At 43.8% G+C, this 20,285-nt stretch overlaps 1 protein-coding gene across 1 annotated transcript; it reads left to right on the plus strand.

Annotated features, from left to right (window-relative positions):
• The first annotated feature begins 328 nt into the window (after nt 1-328).
• Nucleotides 329-14,133, plus strand: heg1 (heart development protein with EGF-like domains 1). Its single transcript, XM_079731865.1, has 14 exons — nt 329-784; nt 5,918-7,139; nt 7,526-8,190; nt 8,463-8,576; nt 9,043-9,165; nt 9,927-10,030; nt 10,227-10,282; nt 10,642-10,802; nt 11,271-11,405; nt 11,681-11,723; nt 11,820-11,857; nt 11,988-12,075; nt 12,844-13,015; nt 13,322-14,133. Exons 1-14 carry the CDS (start codon nt 490-492, stop codon nt 13,463-13,465), a joined length of 3,360 nt encoding a protein of 1,119 aa, XP_079587991.1. The 5' UTR covers nt 329-489; the 3' UTR covers nt 13,466-14,133.
• Nucleotides 14,134-20,285: the final 6,152 nt, after the last annotated feature.

Consider the following 20,285-nt stretch of genomic DNA (forward strand, 5'->3'; position numbering starts at 1 on the left):
GTCCTTCACTGTCCTCTTACTGGAAATGGGCATACTTAAGTAGTTATTAGGCCTCCTTCCAGTAGTAAATTAGTTATCACTAATATTTTTTTCTTTTTTTTATGGTCGAGTAGCTGTTAAAATCACACACAAAAATAACTCGTTTCTAGTGCCTTAGGGACGCTTTTCTTACATGGCAAGGCATCCTCTTGTCCAGAAGCTACTGCACTTCCCAGTGAAATAGCGGAATTGGGTGGAAACCACTATCGCTTGTGTTTGTGGGAGGAGCCCAGGCGCCTGGGATGTGATAACAGGCTTCTGTGTGAGCTTTGCTTGTGCAAACTCTATAACTTATTATCGCCATTGGACTCAATGGCATTTAAAGGATTATCAGAGGAGTTTTATTTACGCAATTCACCCTTATTAGTTATCGCGCTTTCCGATGAGGAAATTCACCGTACGTAAACTATACTCTCAGTGTCCTACGGACCCCTTTGCAGGACTGGAATCATGGAAACGTGTTTTTTGAATCACGTCCTTAGTTTCTCACTGGTGGTGGCCTTCTTGGTGGTGCCGAGCACCCTCGACGCACGGACCTACACCACCACAGACAAGGGTGCAGAAAGGATAACGTTAACGGGTGGATCTTATTCCACCGGCAGTGGCACGCAGGAACAAGAAGTCGACACGGCGCAGAGTTGGAAGACCGCGGCGTCATCTGCACCCGCAGTAACGCGTTCAATGCACGCTGAGACCAGCACGTTACACAGGCGCTCCGGTTGGAGGCAGACGGCTGGGAACTTTGGTAAGAAGTGTAGGATGTATCTGTTTACTTTTTTTTCAAGCTCGAAAAGTCTTGGCTCTGTTTCCAATTTATGAAGGATCCTTAATTTCTTCAGAATAAATGTGAACATCGTCAATAGCGCTGTCCGTGGGTGTTGCAGGCGTTCATCGTAGGCTATTTCTGAGTGAGATGATTACAATATGCGTGGTAAACAATCAAAAACAAAACATATTAATGGCACATAAAGCATACAGGGTGGTAAAACAAGTGAGCTCTGCACAGCAGCACAACTGGGAGGTCGTCCCATCTGCATCATTGCCTACAATAATCCACCACCGTCATTTTTTGGTCCAATTGATGGTCACCTATGAGTGTGACACTGGACGTTCACTTTCTCACTTGACACATTTCAAGTTCTGGACCCGTCTCTCAATGATGAAGTTCTACAAGCCGTCTGACAGGCCGCCATGCCTGTTTGAACACACTCGATGTTGCACGCCTGGACACAGGTGCGCATGGTAAAACCTACTGAGGGGTTCCTGGAGAAGTGTAAGATACAAGAGTGTATCCAGGACAAAGTCGAGGGACACCCAAGTAACCATAGCGTGACATATATGTCATATGTCTTAACAAATTTTAAATCAATAGTATTGTAAATAATATAGTAATAATATTTAGAATTTGATATTGCTATACAATAACAATGTTATAGTTTTGTTTATTGGTTTAGGCCCCATACTTATTATTTATAAGCCCCATAATGGTTGTGTTGCAGTTCAGCAAGTACAAAAACTGCCAATAATGAGCAATAGCATTCTGAGATGAGTAGGCTACTGTATGTTCTGTAAATACGGAGAGTAGTCCATGAAGGGGAGCTGATGTTTGGTAGATTTACAACAGCAGTGTGAACATTTAGATTTATTCCAAGTGCAAAGGGCTCCCCTAGACATGGTTGATTTATTTAAATGCATTCTGAGCACCCAGGTTGACCCTTGGCCAGAGTTCAGTTAAGAGGAGGGCAAGATCGGATATCATTATCTGATTTAATGGTCAAATAAACTAATGATGCCCATAAAATTGAGAAATCTGATTTTCCACTCTGCTACTTCAGTATAAAAAGGTGAATACATTTTGAACCTCTTAGATGGTAGGAAAATCTCAAAAGTAGTCCAATTTACTAAATACTTTTTCGGTCCCTACATGATTTTTCAAATAACAAGAAAACACAGTAATTCTTTGCTAATCTGCATTTTTGAAAGGCATCGAACACAATGCAATTCCGGTGTCTGTTGCCACAAACATAGCAGAATATAAAAAAAATCTAAAAGATGACATAAGGAGTTATTCCAGACAAACGGATAGCTTTTGTCGTATAAATCCCACATCACTGGTAAGCGTTTTCCATTAGCAGCCCTTCGCTCGCTCAGCTTTAGGAAGGAAATGGCTGACACCCAGCTGACACTGTCACCGCCATATTTAGGGTCTTCTGCCAGGCCTTTGTTTAATGCAGACAGGCCTTGCTTGACCAACAGCTCTCCGCCCTGAACGATTACATGCATGTAGGCTTCTTCTAACATGATGAGTCCTCAGTACAGGAAGTACAGCATCTCTCTGGCCTACGGATTTAAATGGGTCAGGAGTTGTGTGTGGAGTTTCTTTATCACTCCAATCTGGAATTATTCCCCTCGATCTTAAAATTGCTAAAGTCCCTATATTCAAAACAGGTGATACTGATGATTTCAGGAACTATAGACCTATATCCATCCTGCCTTGCATTTCTAGATTATTGGAGAAATTAGTTCATGCAAGAATATCCAAGCACTTAACTGAAAACAAGATCCTATATGCTCACCAGTATGGATTCCGTAAAAAACCTTCAACAGAGCATGCATTACTCCAGCTAACAAACATAATTTCAACCGTAATGGACAATAGTAAGTTTGCCATTGGGATCTTTTTAGACCTAAGCAAAGCATTCGATACCGTTAACCACAGTATTCTGATTTCAAAATTAAATAGATATGGAATGGAGGATATTGCCTTGAACTGGTTTAAAAATGACTTAAAGGGATACTTCACCCGTGGAGATATGAAGGTTATATGAACTAAATAATTCTATGTATTATAAATGTGCAAGAAAATTGAAATCGGTTCATCGTAGCCTGAGAAAAGGCAAAAAGTGTCTCTCTGGCTCAAAAGTAAGAAATCCCCCAACTACCACAGTGCATTGAGCTCGCTGCACCGCCCACCTGTTTCCGTTTGGAGGGGGAAGGACCCATTGTCCTAGCGCGAGTGGTAGCGAGAGCGAACTTTGTGTAAACATATCCCAGTGATACGTTCTAGTTTAGCCTTCTGCCCCGTTTTTTCAAACGCATCATTTGTATATTACTGTACAGCATAAAAACATTTGCTAATTACAGTAGCTCAACATATCAAGTATTTGTACTCAACCTTTTCTCCCCAGTTGAAATAAGTGTTTATCTTATACAGTAGGCATACTTTATTATAACAGCACACGGGTTAGTAAACAAATCACAACAACCAACATGAATTTGAAGTTTATTCATGAAAAAATATGAACTATTTACAAAAATGAAACGTGTAGGGAGCGTTTGCTAGAGTCAAAATACATCTTGTCAGCTCATGTATTTTGACAGCTCATCTTGAGCATCTACTGTCTCCTGGTAGCCACGGTACTGCCCATCTTGTGCTGGGTAATTAGCTCTGATGGCCTGGACAACACAGGAAGCTGATACTGTCTAAGAAAGAAAGAGGCCAACATTAGCAAAGCAAGATAAATTATTCCTTGAGTTGCCTATACAGCATTACACAGACTTCAAGCTAACGTAACGTAGCCTATGCTCTGCCAATAAGATCTGCTATTTTTCGGATAGCTACATTGTCACGTTCCCCGGGACTCAAAACTATTGTGGCAAATGTGCTAGTAAAAAAACAAACACTTACTCTACGCTCAGACGTCTGTTTCTCCCGGCGGGCTTTGGCTGGCGTTTCCGGTTCACTTTCTGGGTCCGGAAATATGTATCCAATACCCAACTGTTCAGATGAGGCATAAAGCCTGGGTGAGAGGTTATACACATGGCCCCGTCCTCGCCAGATTCAGCCATTTATTCTAGAAGAAACTGGCATCGCTGAAATTTGCTACAGCACAGGGACTCTGTGTTAGTGTCTATAGGCGAGCAAACCAGCGCGCTCCGGCTCCTCGTCCTCGGCAACAGGCAAGGCTTGTTCAGCTGCAGCCGCAGCAGCCTCCTCCTCTATTGGTGTCAATTCATCCTGGCTGTATTCTGGCTCGTACTAACAGCCCTGAATGTCTGAATCCAACAAGAGATTTTCAAAATCTACTTCGGCTGTTTCACATTGCAAATTTGTTCTCTAGCTAAGCGGCGAAGAAACATGGCGGACATTGTGTTTACATCTCGTATGCGAGCTCCCGCCCCCCCCCCCTCATTCCTTATTGGTGGGCTCACAAATTTGCGGAACCAGTGGTTTGTAGTCTTCGGCCCTTCTAGCAGGCAAGCAAAGTTCTCCCAAGATGACGTCAAACGCGTTATTTGAAGTCATCTCGGGAGAAAATTAGTTGAGGAAAGCCGGGCCAAGGGAAAAATTGGTTAGACTGAGGGAAAAAAACTTTTTTTTATATTACAATAGCGATTTTATAAAGATAGAACGCCGATTCTGAAGTATCCCTTTAACTAACAGAGAACAATATGTGTCGCTTAATGGCTATTCTTCTACCTAAGTCTAGAATCATTCATGGGGTGCCACAGGGTTCAATACTGGACCCTTTATTATTTTTGATTTACTGTTTAGCCATGTCTTACAAACATCTTTTTCCTGTATTATTTGCTGATGACACCAATCTTAAAGCAACTCATAATGACTTTAATTTTTTGATTGACTGTGTGAATGATGAATTATTCTCTATTACCAAATGGTTTCAAATGAATAAATTAACACTTAACGTGAAGAAATGTAACTTTGTGATCTTTTGCAACATAAAAAAGTTATACCCCAAAGAACAAGCAAAAGTACTCATTAATGGATCAGAAATTATGCAAGTTAAAGCTACCAAATTTTGGGGAATTTTAGTTGACGAGAGACTTAACTGGTCAAATCACATAGACCTGGTTTGCAAAAGGTCTACAAAGATGATGGGCATATTAAGAAAAGTGTGTCCTCTAATTCATCCTTCTGCTCATTTAACCTTAAACTAAAGCTTTTTGTTTTCTTATTTGAACTTCTGTAATCTTGTCTGGGCAGCTTCATATCCCAACCATCTCAAGAAATTATGCATCATTCAGAAGCGATTCTTAAGATTCATCTCACATTCATACAGATATGCTCCGTCAGCACCACTTTTTATGCTTATTATTTTTGCCAATTCACAAAATGAATATCTATCAGATATGTTTATTCATTCACAAGTTTATTTACAGAAACCAAGATCTCCCTGAAAGCTTTCAGACTTTGTTTACTCACTCATTTAATGTACAATCACATCGTACTAGACACAGCAATAATAACAACCTATCTTTACCCTTTTCCCGCACATCACATCATCAATTTAGTATGTCTTATAGAGGCCCTGCGTTATGGAATGTCTTACCTCCCCTATTAAGATCCATATCATCCCACTCACTCTTTAAAAAGCAGCAAAAAAATGTCTTATCTTTTCATAAATCATCTAATCACCTCCTGTCCTCTCCATTGCCCCACATTTTTTTTCTTCTCTATCTAAGACATGTATATCCCATCCTTTTCCATATAATTTTGATTATTTTGATTATTTATGTACTTTGTCTCCTTATTTTCTAAAGTTTATTTGTTAGCCTTATAAATATGATTTGATTGTGATTATTGACAGGGGTGGAACTCTGGTACAAGCCCATTGGGCTTCGTTCCCTCCTTGCACCATTAATGTTAATGTGTGCTTAATCAATAAACTTAACTAAACTAAGTGTTGATATATTGTTTTGTTGAGGATATTTTGATTATCAGATAATAATGAATGAACATTACAAATCCCAAAAGGGAAATAATAATTTATTGAAAATTAGGTATTTTCAGAAAAAGTATGATATACAGAGACATAAAAGTCTGAAAGACTCTTTTACAGATTTTTATTTCTTCCAGCCACCGAGCAGACCGAAGCGTCAACAGAAACGGGCAGGAACTTGTTGGACGAAAGCACCCTCGACTCCACGGAGTTGCCGTGGTCCACTGAGCTGACGGAGGCCACGGCGGTCCCCAGCACCACGGACTGGGAGGACCTCCCCACGCCGGGCAAGCTGCGGGAAATCTCGTCCCCTTCCACCCTCTCGCTCAAGTCCGCCTCTTGGACGGCGACCGAGGGAAGACGCAGCCAGTCGCTCCGGCCTGGCTCCGAGAGCAGCCAGGGGTGGGCCCTGGCAGAGACCACTCCACTGGGAGCCCCAAAGCACATCGACAGCACCTACATCTCCACCACTCTCAGCCGAGCAGGGGAGAGGACCCTGCTCTCCGTCACCTCCACCTCCTCCTCTTCCTCTTCTTCCTTATCATCCTCGTCCTCTTCCTCTTTCTCTTCCTCCTTATCATCCTCCTCCTCGTCCTCCTCCTCTTCGTCCGCATTTAGCAACAACAGCTCCAGCTCTGTTTTTACCGAGACAGACAGCTACGGCTCTGAACGGTCCCTCTCCACACAGGCTCTAGGGGACATCGTGTCCACTGAGGACTCTACAGGGAAGGCCCCGTCGACCAGGGCTGACGAACGGGACAGGACTATAAAAGTGGTTCTCCACCTCCAGACAAGCTCCCAGGGAGAGGAGCATTTCGGGACGGGTAGCCTGGAGCCACTCAGGGTAACCGAGCCTTTGACCGAGCCACCGAACCCCACGCACCATCAGCATCAACCCTCGTCCATCTCCGAAGAGACATCAAGCTCCGCCCCCCCGCATAGCCAGACGGGGACGGACGTCTATGGGACGTCCGCAACCGAGCGACCGGAAAGGGTTTCGGCGGTGGTTTCTCCGTCAGAGGCCAGCAGGCCTTTCTCGGAGGCCAACAGCCCCGGCAGTAAGAGCTCGTGGACCGAGACGGACCACGGCGGTGAAACAGGGTTTAGCTCCAGCGCCACCAGCGTCGATGTTTCCACGGACAACCAGAGCCAGACCGGGGTCGTGTCTCAGACGGCAGAGGACCAAAGCACAGCGTTGGGTTTGACAACAGCGCCCCCTACAGTTGGAGCTCGCACAACAGCCAAGGATGACTCTTCGACCAGGTTTTTGTCGAGGCGGTCGCCCTTTACAACCCGGACAGACGGTGCAAGCATTGGTGTTGAGGTTCTCACCACCATGCCTACTGTTGTTACTCACAGGTACTCACCCAGGTGTTTTTCAACCATAATGCATGCAACAATCATTATGGGTACATTTCATTTACCTATGATCTGTTGTGGCCAAGCCTAGACCAAACATTGTAGCTAGTTTTGTCCAGACACTCACTCACACACACAATCAATCTTAGGTCGCCTTTTGCTTAAGCAATGTTTCTTTTTAATCAAGAGAGATTCAAATGATCTGGACCTCTGATGGTATTTGTTCCTCAGTTAAAATCACAAATAATCAATCTGTCAGACAGTCACAGTACATTCTTTGGTGGTATCATATGGTACAGTAAATATATAAACATATTTATTTAAGTTGCAATGTTTACTTTATTGAGTCAAATATCGTTCGACCTAATCAATGGGTTTATTGACAGATCGCAAGTTACGACGGAGGAGGAAGACGGGACAAGTAAACCTATCGCTTCCACCGCCGTTCACAGCCAGGCCTCCTCCCGGTCCCCGTCCCTACCACCTCAGCCCACAGTACCTCCCCAACCCAGCAGCAGCAGTAGTACCTTCTACGACAGGGAGGTCACCCCCACCCAGGGGATACCGACCCGACAGTCAGCCACCGCGGGCCCTAGAGCCTCCACTCCCCCGGCCGAGCCCTCCTCGGTGGCGGCCCCCTCATCCCCCCGACAGCCTCCGTCCCCAGGCCGGAACCAGAGTAGCCCCACAGTGGAGACCACCCACAAGCCCACCGTGGTCACCCCCCCATCTGTCTGGCTGAAGACGACCACAGCCAGACTGGGGACCACCACCACTGCTCCCACCACCACCACCACCACCACCACCACCACCACCACCACCACCACCACCACCTCCACCTCCACCGTGCAGAGCAGTAGCAGGACTACTGCTCCCCAAACCCGGAGCCCACCCCCGCCTCTGGCCGGAAGCAGCCCACCACCACCAGCAGCACCACCACAGACCACAGCGCTGTGGAAACCTGGGACCAGCAGGGGAACAACCGCAGAGGTTACCTCCACGGTAACCACGGTAACAACGGAAATGGCGTCCCCCCCAAAGAGTATGCCCGGTGAGTGGCGTCCGCAGCGCTGCTTATTAAGTAGACAGAGGCAAGCCAGTGGTACACACTTAAGTGGTTAAAGTTATTAGAGGTTATTCAAATGCAGACAATAAAAATCGTTTTTAACTGCTTTATTCCTCGATATTAACCAGATCTCAAATGTCATACAGAAACTTAGAGGACTAAACCGTGTTAATTTGGTTAATTCATTTTTACTTTTGTTAAAAAACAGCCACGAACACAATCTTATGTACAAAATATGTCTTTCTAATCCTCTCCAGGCAATCCCTGTGCACCAAATCCTTGTCGGAACGGAGGCATGTGTGTGAGCGATGGAAGGCAAGAATTCACCTGCCGCTGTCTCCAGGCGTGGACGGGCCCCACCTGCACTCAGGGTAAGTCTCTCTGCTGCCCCCTATCTAATGAGCCACATCGATGCTCACGTCCATACACATGATGACCACAGTAGAAAGGTAAGATAAACGTAGTATATGCATACATATTTATGTCTATATCTATCTCTATATAGATATTGTATTACTGGTATATGTAAATATATATGTGTATATGTATCTATATAGATATAGATATAAAGGCTGTTTGGCTCATACAAAGTGTGTAGGTCCCAAACCCACAGTTCTATTGATCACACCTGGCACCCACCTTGTAGCCAGGTTGGTTGGTTTCTATATACAACAACACATAAGAAAGCCAACGTATAGATATGCATTGTACACTCACTGACGTGATTCATCTATTACTAGTCTAATAATCATGAAGGTTTGATCAGCACCCGCCATAAATGCATTGTGTGTGTGTGTGTGTGTGTGTGTGTGTGTGTGTTTGTGTGTGTGTGTCTAGATATGGACGAGTGTGAGAGGAGCCCCTGTCCCGCGGGGTCCCGCTGTGTGAACACCAGGGGCTCCTTCAGCTGTGAGTGCCCCCTTGGCCTCGACCTGGAGGACGGCCGTGCCTGCACCCGAGGTGAGAGGCGCCCTGCGTTACGCTTCTATACATTAACACGGTAGGGCTGAACCATTCATCAAATTCAAACCAGCATCGCGATGTAATAGAACACAAATCGCAAAGGCTGCGTTAATTATTATATTTTACTGTTACAGACTGGAGATCAGTAAGATTCATATTTTTTTCTTTTACATTTCAATAGTTAAATAAAGATGTTAGAATATAAATTCATGCATCAATTCATCTCAACACATAGGTCTGGCCTAAGGGAAAGTTGTTTATATTTTTACTGCTTCCAATTTTGTGTTGGCTATACTATAGAAGGATTTGTTGCTTGTTTAGTGAATAATACAGAAGATAAGGACTTTAAAAATAAAAATGGCATGCTAAATCGCAATCGCAATATTTGTCAAAATAATCGCAATTAGATTATTTCCCCAAATCGTTCAGCCCTAATACAAGCTGCAAACATAGAACCACATAACATTAACCCACATGTTGTTACTGTTCTGCTCATTCAGTGCTGCTGGCGTGTGTTTATTAAGAAATATTCTGTCTTTGTTGAAAGACTATTGAAAACGATACAACACAAAATACATTGAGTGTCGTTCGATGTTTACGTCATTGTAGTACATTGTAACACAATAGTAGATGATTTGCATGAAATGTTTTTGTTTGAGCTGCTATAAGAATCTATCGCTTCAGATTAGTATACACCTTTATCCATTATATATATTAATATTATTATATATTTTTATCGTTTTTTATCATTTTAATAGCAAAGACCTTTTTGGGAACCTTCAGCATCAACCGCCTAGCCCCCGACCCCGTCTTCTCCAGGAGTGCGTTGACATACGAGACACACAGGGACATCGTTCAGCTGGTGAGGGTGAAATTATTGGCTCTAATGCTGCTCTATATTAGCCTCGTGAATGGAGGTCCAGGGGGCATTGATCATTTTCTCTATTTTCCCAAACAATTATTACATACACGTATGCTTTAATTACACATATGTTTTGGCTTATGTTTTGGTTAAGAAAGGGATTCTGACTCGTTTTTCTGTCCTTTTTCATCCTCAGTTAAACGTTTCATTATCACTTCTACGTGGCTATAGCCGTTCCACGCTGAGTAGTAGGTGAGTTTCTAATTATTTATGTAAGGGTTTGCTGTTGTATTTTACAGGACTGCAGATACAGAAATTCATTGTAAGCTTGAATAGGTATGTGCGCGTCTTCTGCTTTGTTAACTTATGCAGGCGAAAGCAGAAGCATGTTTTACCTTTTTAAACAATTTTCTTCTTTACTATGTTGTATGTTTTCTTCTTTACTCTACCTCTTCCTTGTTTACTTTACCTCTGCGGTCTACATTGCTCTCTTCACCCCTTCTCTCCTCTAGGTCCCCTTCTCTCCTCTAGGTACTCTGTATGTTTCCTGGTCCTTGTCTTAACTCTGCTTTGTATCTCTCCACAAATTTCGATTCCCCAACCGATCCTAGGAAGGAGGATGGCCTGCACATCCTGGCCGTCCACATGTTCTCCCTGTCGGCCAATGTTACCAGCGATGAGGTCTACAACAGCGTCCAAACATCCCTCACTAACTGCAGTTCCACCTCGGCCCACTGCGGGGTGGTGCTGCACCACCAACTCACCTATCAGGGTATCGCATATTTATACATTTACTACATTTATTACATTTATACACTTTTATTTCAACGTCATCCTCTGTATGATTTACAAGCACATACACAAACACACACACACACACACACACATACATATTTCAAATACAGTTTCTGCAATATATTTTTACATCCCGAGCTCTGTGCCGTCTCCCCCCAGCAATTCTGTGATAACATAGTAGAATTGATGGATCTGAGATAAGGACAACGGCAACAACAGCAGTGCCAAAGACCTGTTTAATTATTGTATAATGTTTATCGATTGTCCACTGCATGCCTTGTGATGCAGATACGTGATGATTATGTGGGTTCCTGTCTTTGTAAAGCACTCCGAATGAAATTTATGTTTCAAGCAGTGCTTTATAAATGAACCTGCGTTTTATTTAGGGGGTAGCTTTGACACAAATATATGAACCCTTTTGCCTTGTTGTGTCTTTCCCAAACAGTCGAGAGCCTCTGCCTTGCCCAAAATATTCAATGTGACACAGAGCGCTCTTCCTGCATGGACGGCAGTGGTACGGCCCTCTGCCAGTGTGTACCAGGCTACTATAAGCACAATCCTGATGATCTCTCATGCATAGGTAAGCACATAACTTTTATAATTTACTAACCAATGAAATACCAAGCAAGGGTTGCAAGATGATCGAGATCCACACAATACATAGCGTTAGCAATCCTTGGACCGTATGTAGCATGACATGAATTAAAGGTGCTGTAGTTGAGTTGTAATGAGAGGGATCAGAAAAGAGCGGAAACGAGCATTATTTTCAAAGAACGTCCCTCGGCCTTCTCCCTGTAAGGTGCTTTTATCTTTTTACCTTTTTTTATCTTTTAACCTTTTGATTCTTTGCTTCAGAATGTGGAGATGGATACAAGTTGGAGAATGGCACGTGTGTGCAGTAAGCAGTTTTCTTAAACCTAACACAATGAATGTATTGTACATATTTGAAAATAATTTGGTACCTTCCACATCATTTTGTCATATCATGTTTCAGGTGCATGTTTGGATTTGGAGGGTTCAACTGTAGCAACTGTAAGTATGCAACCATTCGAATCGAATGACTTTATCTTTATATAATACTTAAAATAATGGGGACTTGGGAAATAATTAGCTTTGGTACTAACGGATACTTTTTTTCTTCCACTCCTTGTATCCGTTGCAGTTTACAAGCTGATTGCCATCGTGGTGTCGCCTGCAGGGGGCGCCCTCCTCCTCATCCTCATCATTGCTCTTATTTTTACATGCTGCAAGTAAGAAACTGCTACACACAAGCTCCGCTGGACTGGACCCCTTCTGGCGCCAGTGTTTTTTTGAATCACAGTTCCGACCAGAACACAACGAGCCTGTTGATTGTCCAATCACTGTGCTGAGGGTCGTGGTCTATGCGGAACTGCGTTTTGGATAAATCTATCGATTTTATTAGATGTCACAGCCATATGGAATACTTGAAACAGGGTTTGAACAGAGCCCTGGAAATATGACAATACCTCTAGAAATAGCTTGAATAGATTAAAAAATCCTGCATTTTAGCTCATTTGTTTTATGTTGCAACAGTGTGAAATTAAATGAAGATGTGCACATATTTGGTTATGCTATCAAAGGTGTCCTTTACCTTATATTTAGTATCCATAATGTTACATTGTAACTTTATCTTTGCTAACCACTTTGTTTTATACTTTGCATGATACGTAACAAGCACAGGTGAGGTGCTAACACAACTGTCAAACCAAAAAACCAACCAAAAAATTTACCTAGCTGACGTATTTATGCAAAATGTTCAGAACAAATCCACTACAATAATTGGGAAGATGACTCAAAAGAAATGTGACCTTACACCCATTCATAATGATTATATACGTTAAAATACCCTTTCCTCAGATGTACGGTAGTTATGCTTTGATACATGAATCAGATAATATGTAGGACATTTTATTCAGTCATTCATGTTACATTGTGGACTAAACAAACTTTGGAAAGATTTATGTGAATATTACATTTTTCAACATGATTCTTCTCAGGAAAGATAAGAATGACATCAACAAGATTATTTTCAAGAGTGGAGATCTGTCTCCGTTCACCGACTTCCCCAAAGGCAACCGTGTGTCCATGGAGTGGGGCAGAGAGACCATAGAGATGCAGGAGAACGGCAGCACCAAGAACCTGCTGCAAATGACAGATATCTACTACTCTGTAAGGATACCACACTATGTTGTAACACACACACACACACACACACACACACACACACACACACACACACACACACACACACAAGCCAGCTAATGAAGACATCATGAATCTTCACCCTATTAATTTTTTTCCAGTAAATGTTATTCACACCGAGACACAGCAACAAAATAGAAACACGTTTCTGATGTCCCTTTAATAAAGCCTGCAAAAGGATTAAACATAAATGTGTGGATAAAACTCATTTGTTTCCAACACTGTGGCAGTGTGTTTCAGAGATGATATTTAAATACACACTCTGTATTGCAGCCTGCACTGCGCAATTCGGACCTGGAGAGGAACGGCCTGTACCCGTTCACAGGGCTGCCTGGCTCAAGACACTCCTGCATCTACCCTTCCCAGTGGAACCCCTCCTTCATCAGTGATGATTCCAGAAGGAGGGACTACTTCTAAGAGATACAGAGCAAACGCTCCCTGTTTACTCTCTGATGGCGTTCTGTGGTTGAAACCTGTCACGATGGCTGATGTCGCCTGGATTTGCATCTGATGTTGCCTGTTGCCTGATGCCTGTTTTGGCTGACTGTTGTACGGTTTGTTTGCGTTTTACATAAGGCTCACTGTATGGGCCGTGCTTGATTTAATTAGGTTAAATTTGTTTAAATGTCTGGAGAGTATGTGTGTTGGTGTTAATCATCAGTATGAAGAAATGCAAGCCAAACCAACTAATCAATTGAGAGTGACAGGAGTAAGTTTTGATGAATCTGAAATTGAAGCAACCAATATTGAATTTCTCCTGTGCCAATGATAAGCTATAAGACAGAAAAATATCTGGTGGCTGTAGTATTCAACGATTCAATTAGCATTAGAGAGTCTCCGAAGTCTCTTTAGTTTTTTCAGTATTTAAGGGAATGATGTGTGCGCATGTGCGTGTGTGTGTCTGTGCAAGAACTACTTAATAGATGTATTTGGCAATGTTGAGTTGTTAAATGTAAAGATTTTTTATCTACTTTTATTTTTAGATTAAATATTTTATATAACTTTTCTGTTATTATGCATTAAGGGATTCTGAATACTGCCGTTTTAGTCAGATGTGCATATTTAAATAAATATATTTTCCTCTAGTCAGTTTTTTTCCTTTCACACACGCACACACATTAAGATAATGGGTTTCCAAATACATCATTTCTCATCTTACGAGCAATTTTTTTGCCGATTTGCAGGTCCCCTCCCTAAAAACGTCCTTAAAGCCACGTTTCCTGTACCTACCTACGATGTAAATTGCGCCCTGAGTCATTCTCTAGTCATTAGGTAAATTCCATCCCTCGTGTGTATGGCCAGGCAGGTTATACAGCATTGAAATTCCTTCCTCTGCAGACAGACTTGTTATTTTTTGGGGAAATGACACTGATACACTTCAATGTGAGCCTTTTTACCGTCACTTTAATCAACGGACCTTTACTCATTCTCAACTTCATGACAAACATCTTCTTTGTGTTTTGTTTGATTACTTGCAAAACACAACAGGTGTAGAAACCTTTAATGATACTGCTGGGATCCGTGGTTTCCTATACAATACTTTATGTATTATGTTATTTTGACTTGTATTTTGGCATGGGTCGAATTATTAGTAGTTGTTAATATCATTGATGCAATTGTTGCCTTCCTGACGCGTGGGAACAAGACTACTTATGTTTGGCTGATGTTTTACTACTATATCACAACCCGGTATCACGAGATGTCGTGCTCATGCGCACGAAACGCGTTAATCTATTGAATCGTGTCCCAGAGTACGATTGTTCGACTTTTTTCGTGAAACGCATCACGTAATGTTAACCAATGCATTCTGAATGCACATCCTTCACAACTATATTCTTCGTCATAACTATCAAACCAAACATCCTTCACATTCGCCGAGCGACGATTATGAAAGTAAAATGCACATTTCTTGCTAAAAATGTTTACATAAACACTTTTAATTGCGTAACCCGCCATTAAAAGCATCTATCCGTGACGTAGTCACGGATAGACGCTGCGAGCATCTTTCCTATTGGATAGTTTTTAGGATGTTTTTCTGTGAAAATGGCGGACATACTTTTTATTCTGGGTGGAAAATATGATATTTTAGCATAGTTACGCCATTAAAAGTGTTTATGTAAACATTTTTAGCGAGAAATGTGCATTTTACTTTAATAATCGTCGCTCGGCGAATGTGAAGGATGTTTGGTTTGATAGTTATGACCAAGAATATAGTTGTGAAGGATGTGCATTCAGAATGCATTGGTTAACATTTCGTGATGCGTTTCACGAAAAAAGTCGAACAATCGTGCTCTGGGACACGATTCAAAAGATTAACGCGTTTCGTGCGCATGAGCACGAGATCTCGTGATACCGGGTTGCATATCATGATCGTCCCGCCCCAGCGAGTCCTCTTCCTCTGGGTGAAGAATGTTGATGTAACTTCTAATATGGATTATTCGAGATGTAACAATGGTACAGGGTTTGTTTATGCTATTAAGATTAATTTTGGGTTTACTTCCATTGTCAATATATATGTATTGTTATGCCTGTTCATTATGATATTCTCCTGCTTCGCCACGGCACGCTACCTGAACAAACATGAAAAGACTTGCAGCGAGCGACGGATCCCTCTCCAACCCACGGCTTCACAGTCAGATCAGAGTCACCATCACAGGCATCGTTCAACGGGTGCTCTGCTTCCTCTGTGCCATGTGGAATCTACTGTATGTGATGTCCAATTGTTTATCCCCATACTTCAACTTTGATCCTTACATCAACAAGATGGTCACCAACCTGTACATTTCGGGCACCACTGTCAACCTTGGGGTTGGCCAGACTCTCTTTAGGGAAAGGGCTGTAAATGTCTGGAAGGCGGTCAAAAAGAGACTTTGTACTGGGAAGTCATTGAAGGATCTAAGACCTCCTGGAAATCTGGTGACTATTACATAGTTTTCTATCATAGAAAAGCTCTGGTGTTGACACTGCCATGTGATTGTGATTATATAATGGTTAATACCAGAAAAAGAAAAACGTAGTTCATGTTTGGTTTATATTGTCTATGGACATTGTTAAGTGTCCTTGAGTTTGAAAGGCAAACAAAGAGGAAAAAATAAAACGTAGTGCATTTTGGGTTTTTATTGTTTGTAGCAGATTGAAGACAATGAAGAGTAGACTAGCTATGATTACAGTTTAGATGCTACTGAAATGAAGATACATTCCAGAAGACTTTTGATAGAGATTACGTGTAATGTTATGTTTTGTTTTGAACTGAAATTGTAATACTTGAATCCTTGAGTCCTGGAAATAGTACAATACCTCTAGAAATAGATTTAAGAATCCTACATTGTAGCTCGTTTGTTTTATGTTGAAACAGATTGTAATTAAATAAAGACATGCAGGTATTTGATTGTGCTATAAAAGGTGCCCTTTACCTTATATTTGATTCGGTATCCATAATGTTACATTGTAACTTTATCTGCGGAAACTATTTTGTTTCCTATTTGCATTGATATGTTACAAGCTCTCCGGGGACCGTCACCTTATCGTGGTGGAGAGGTTTGATTGTCCCTGTGAACCTGAGGGCTGTGTTGTCTGGAGCATTGTGCTCCTGGTAGGGTCTCCCATGGCAGAGTGGTCTCAGGTGAGGGGCCAGACTAAGAGCGGTTCACCAAGACCCCAATGAATATTCAAAAAAGAGGAGGAGAGACCCTGCCCGGAGGAAGCCTGAGGCCCCCGTCTGAAGCAAGGCCCAGACGGAGGGCTCATAGGCGAGCCGATGCCGGGCACTGCCCGTCTGGGCACAGCCCAAAAAAGCAGCGTGGCACACCCCCCTTTTCGTTCTGTGTGCCCACCACCTGCAGGAAGACCCGCTGGGGTCGGGTTCAGGCGACGTGGAACGTCACCTCACTTTGCGGAAAGGAACCGGAGCTTGTGAGGGAGGTGGAGCGCAACCAATTAGATCTGGTGGGGCTTACCTCTATGCACAGTCTCAGCTCTTGTACCGTACTCCCGGTTAACGGTTGGACTCTATTCTTCTCTGGAGGTGCCAGAAGGGGACTCCGTAGTTCTGCTAGGAGACTACGCCCACGTGGGCAATGATGGAGACACCTGGAGAGGCATGATGGAGAGGTACGGCCTCTCTGATCTAAACCCGAGCGGTCGTTTGTTATTGGACCCCTGTGCTAGTAATGGTTTGTCCATAACGAGCACCATGTTCGAACATAAGGGTGCTCATTAGTGTACCTGGTACCAGAGTAGCCTGGGCTTGAAGATCGATAATCGATTTTGTGATTGTGTCATCCGATCTGAGGCTGCATGTTTTGGACACTCGGGTGAAGAGAGGGGCGGAACTGTCAACCGACCACCCTCTGGTGGTGAGTTGGATCAGGGGATGGGGGAAGATTTTGGACAGACCTGGTTAGCCCAAACTGGTAGTGCGGGTGAATTGGGAACGTCTGGAGGAGGCCCCCGTCCTAGGGATCCTCAACTCACTCCTCCAGCGGAGCTTTTCTGGCATTCCTGTGGAGGTTGGGGGCATTGAGCCGGAGTGGGCGGTGTTGAAAGGCTCCATTGCTGAAGCTGCAGCGGTGAGCTGTGGCCTCAAGGTCTTAGGTTCCAGGTGGGTGTTGGCCTCTGCCAGGGCTGCGCTTTGCCGCCAATCCTGTTTGTGATTTTCATGGACAGGATATCGAGGCGTAGTCGTGGTGGGGAGGGGTTGCAGTTCGATGGTCTCAGGATGTGGTCCTGATGCCCTTCAGCACTCACTGGATCATCTAGCAGCCGAATGTGAAGCGGCTGGGATGAGGATCAGCACGGCTAAATCTGAGGCCATGACTCTTAGCAGGAAACCGGTGGATTGCCTACTGCGGATAGGAAATGAGTCCTTAGCCCAAGTGAAGGAGTTCAAGTACCTCGGGGTCTTCGTCACAAGTGAGGGTACGATGAAGCGTGAGATTGGCTGGAGAATCGGAGCAGCGGGGGCGGTATTGCGTTTGCTTTACGGCACTGTTGTGATGAAAAGAGAGCTGAGCCGTAAGGCAAAGCTCTCGATCTACCGGTCGATCTTCGTTCCCATCCTCACCTATGGTCATGAGGGATGGGTGACAACCGAAAGGACGGGGTTGCGGGTACAAGCGGCCGAGATGGGTTTTCCCCCTTAGGGATAGGGTGAGAAGCTCAGCCATCCGTGAGGATCTGGGATAAGAGCCGCTGCTCCTTTTCTCAACTGAAAGGATTCAGTTGAGCTGGTTTGGGCATCTGCTAAGGATGCCCACTTGGCATGTCCCTTGGGAGGTGTTCCAGGCACGTCCAGTGGGGGTGAGACCGCGGGGTAGACCCAGGACTAGGTGGAGAGATTATATCTCAACACTGTTCTGGGAACGCTTCGGGATCCCCCTGCTTGAGCTGCTGTCCCCGCGACCCGACCCCCGATAAGCGGATGACAGTCAGAGAGATGAGATGTTACAAGCACATGTGAGGTGCTAACGCAACTGTCAAAAACATTTACCTCGCTGACATATTTATGAAAAATGTTCAGAACAAATCCACTAGAAAAAATGCGAAGGGGGAAAACCCTGACTCAAAACCTGAAATGCAACATCACACCATTCATAATGATGGTTCTATGCATCAAAATACCCTTTCCTATCGGTAGTTGTGCTTTGACACATTACACAGCTAATACCTCAGACATTTTCAGTCATTCATGTTACATTGTGTACTGAACAAACTTTGGAAAGAATATAAATTCTACGTTAACGTAACATTTTTCCCCATAATTCTTCTCAGGAAGTACATGAATGACATTGTGACGAGGTACTGCGGGGAAAGAAATGCCAGAGCTAGTACCACTTCGAAATCTAGAAACAGCATGGTGGTTACTCGGGCACAGGCGCCAAGAGACAGTACATGGGATGAGTTGCCATTTTCTCCCCCTACTAAACCAGTAAAGACTAGGGGTCAGAGAAGGAGGGACAGGTTTCAAGGTAACCCAGTGCATGAGACAGTTCCCATACCTTCACTGGAGAATGGCCAGCAGGTCCCAATCCAAGCGAATATCAGAGAATTGCACCACCACAACCAAATTGGGTCGGTTATGTGGAAGAGCAAAAGCTTAGGTTGAGGCAAGGCATACTATACTGCCATGGGGAAGAGGGTAAGCGGCTGCTGATGCCAAGGGATCTCAGGGTCAAGGTGCTACAGTTAGGGAACTCTAGTCCATGGGCAGGGCACCTAGGCCAGGATAAATCATCGGAAAGGGTTGCAGGGAGGTTTTATTGGCCAAACATGTATGTTCAGTTAATACAGTACTGCAGGTATTGTCCCCAGTGTCAGCTAATAGCACCAGGAAAGAAGGGCACCTTTCATCCCTTTAGATTGCTATTACTGTTATTATCCCTATAGATTTACTGTTAAGCAGAATGGCAATGGACGATGTGGGGCCTAGCTGAATCTATCGTCTATTATAACCCATTTATTTTCGTAAATTCTAAATTTCATCTCACCCCTTCTCCCTAAATTATTGATCTATAATGGGTTGTCAGCTTCCTAATTACTGATAAGCGCGCTGCTCCTCACATTTATAGAACGGCTTTAAGAGATTGACATGACATTTTTGAGTACTATTTCTCCTATCGGGGGTCGAGATCACATAATTATCATTTGGACCACAATTCAGGACCTTATAGGGCCCAGCGTACTTGGCCTGAAACGGTGAGCCAATTTCCGGAAGCAGTGCGAGCACTAGATCACGACCACAAACGTTCTGTGCTCGGTGCGACGATCAAACAGTGTCTTCATTTTTTCCTGAGATTCCTCCAACCGTTCCCTAGCCACTCTCCAGGCAGAGGAAAGATGGCGGCGGAACCCCACAACATACTCAGACAAATTATCAGCCGGTTCTGAATTGGCCCATTGATCATGGAGCAATGACAATACCCCACGCACACGGTGCGCAAAAACAAGATAATTCGGACTGAAACCAGTACTTTCATGAGCGACCTCCCTGGCTTCCAACATCAGCCAGGGCAGGCCCTCCTCCCAATCGCGATCTAACTCGACACAATACGCACGAAGCAGTGACTTCCACTGCCACCACCTGCCCCCTTGACACTATCCCTTCCTCCCTCCTCCAGGCTGTGTCAAACGACATCCTGCCATTTCTAACCGCACTTATTAACTCCTCCCTCACTTCTGGCATTGTTCCAACGTCTTTCAAGACTGCCAGAATAAAGCCTCTCCTCAAAAAACCAACGCT

This window comes from Pollachius pollachius (assembly GCF_949987615.1).
Source record: "Pollachius pollachius genome assembly, chromosome: 3".
Lineage (NCBI taxonomy): Eukaryota > Metazoa > Chordata > Actinopteri > Gadiformes > Gadidae > Pollachius > Pollachius pollachius.

Bases quoted from the DNA above. Each gene is read 5' to 3' on its own strand.
- heg1 (XM_079731865.1), top strand. From the start codon at position 490: ATGGAAACGTGTTTTTTGAATCACGTCCTTAGTTTCTCACTGGTGGTG. The intron at 9,166-9,926 runs GTGAGAGGCGCC...TCATTTTAATAG, and splicing joins CGGCCGTGCCTGCACCCGAG to CAAAGACCTTTTTGGGAACC. The intron at 10,031-10,226 runs GTGAGGGTGAAA...TTTCATCCTCAG, and splicing joins ACAGGGACATCGTTCAGCTG to TTAAACGTTTCATTATCACT.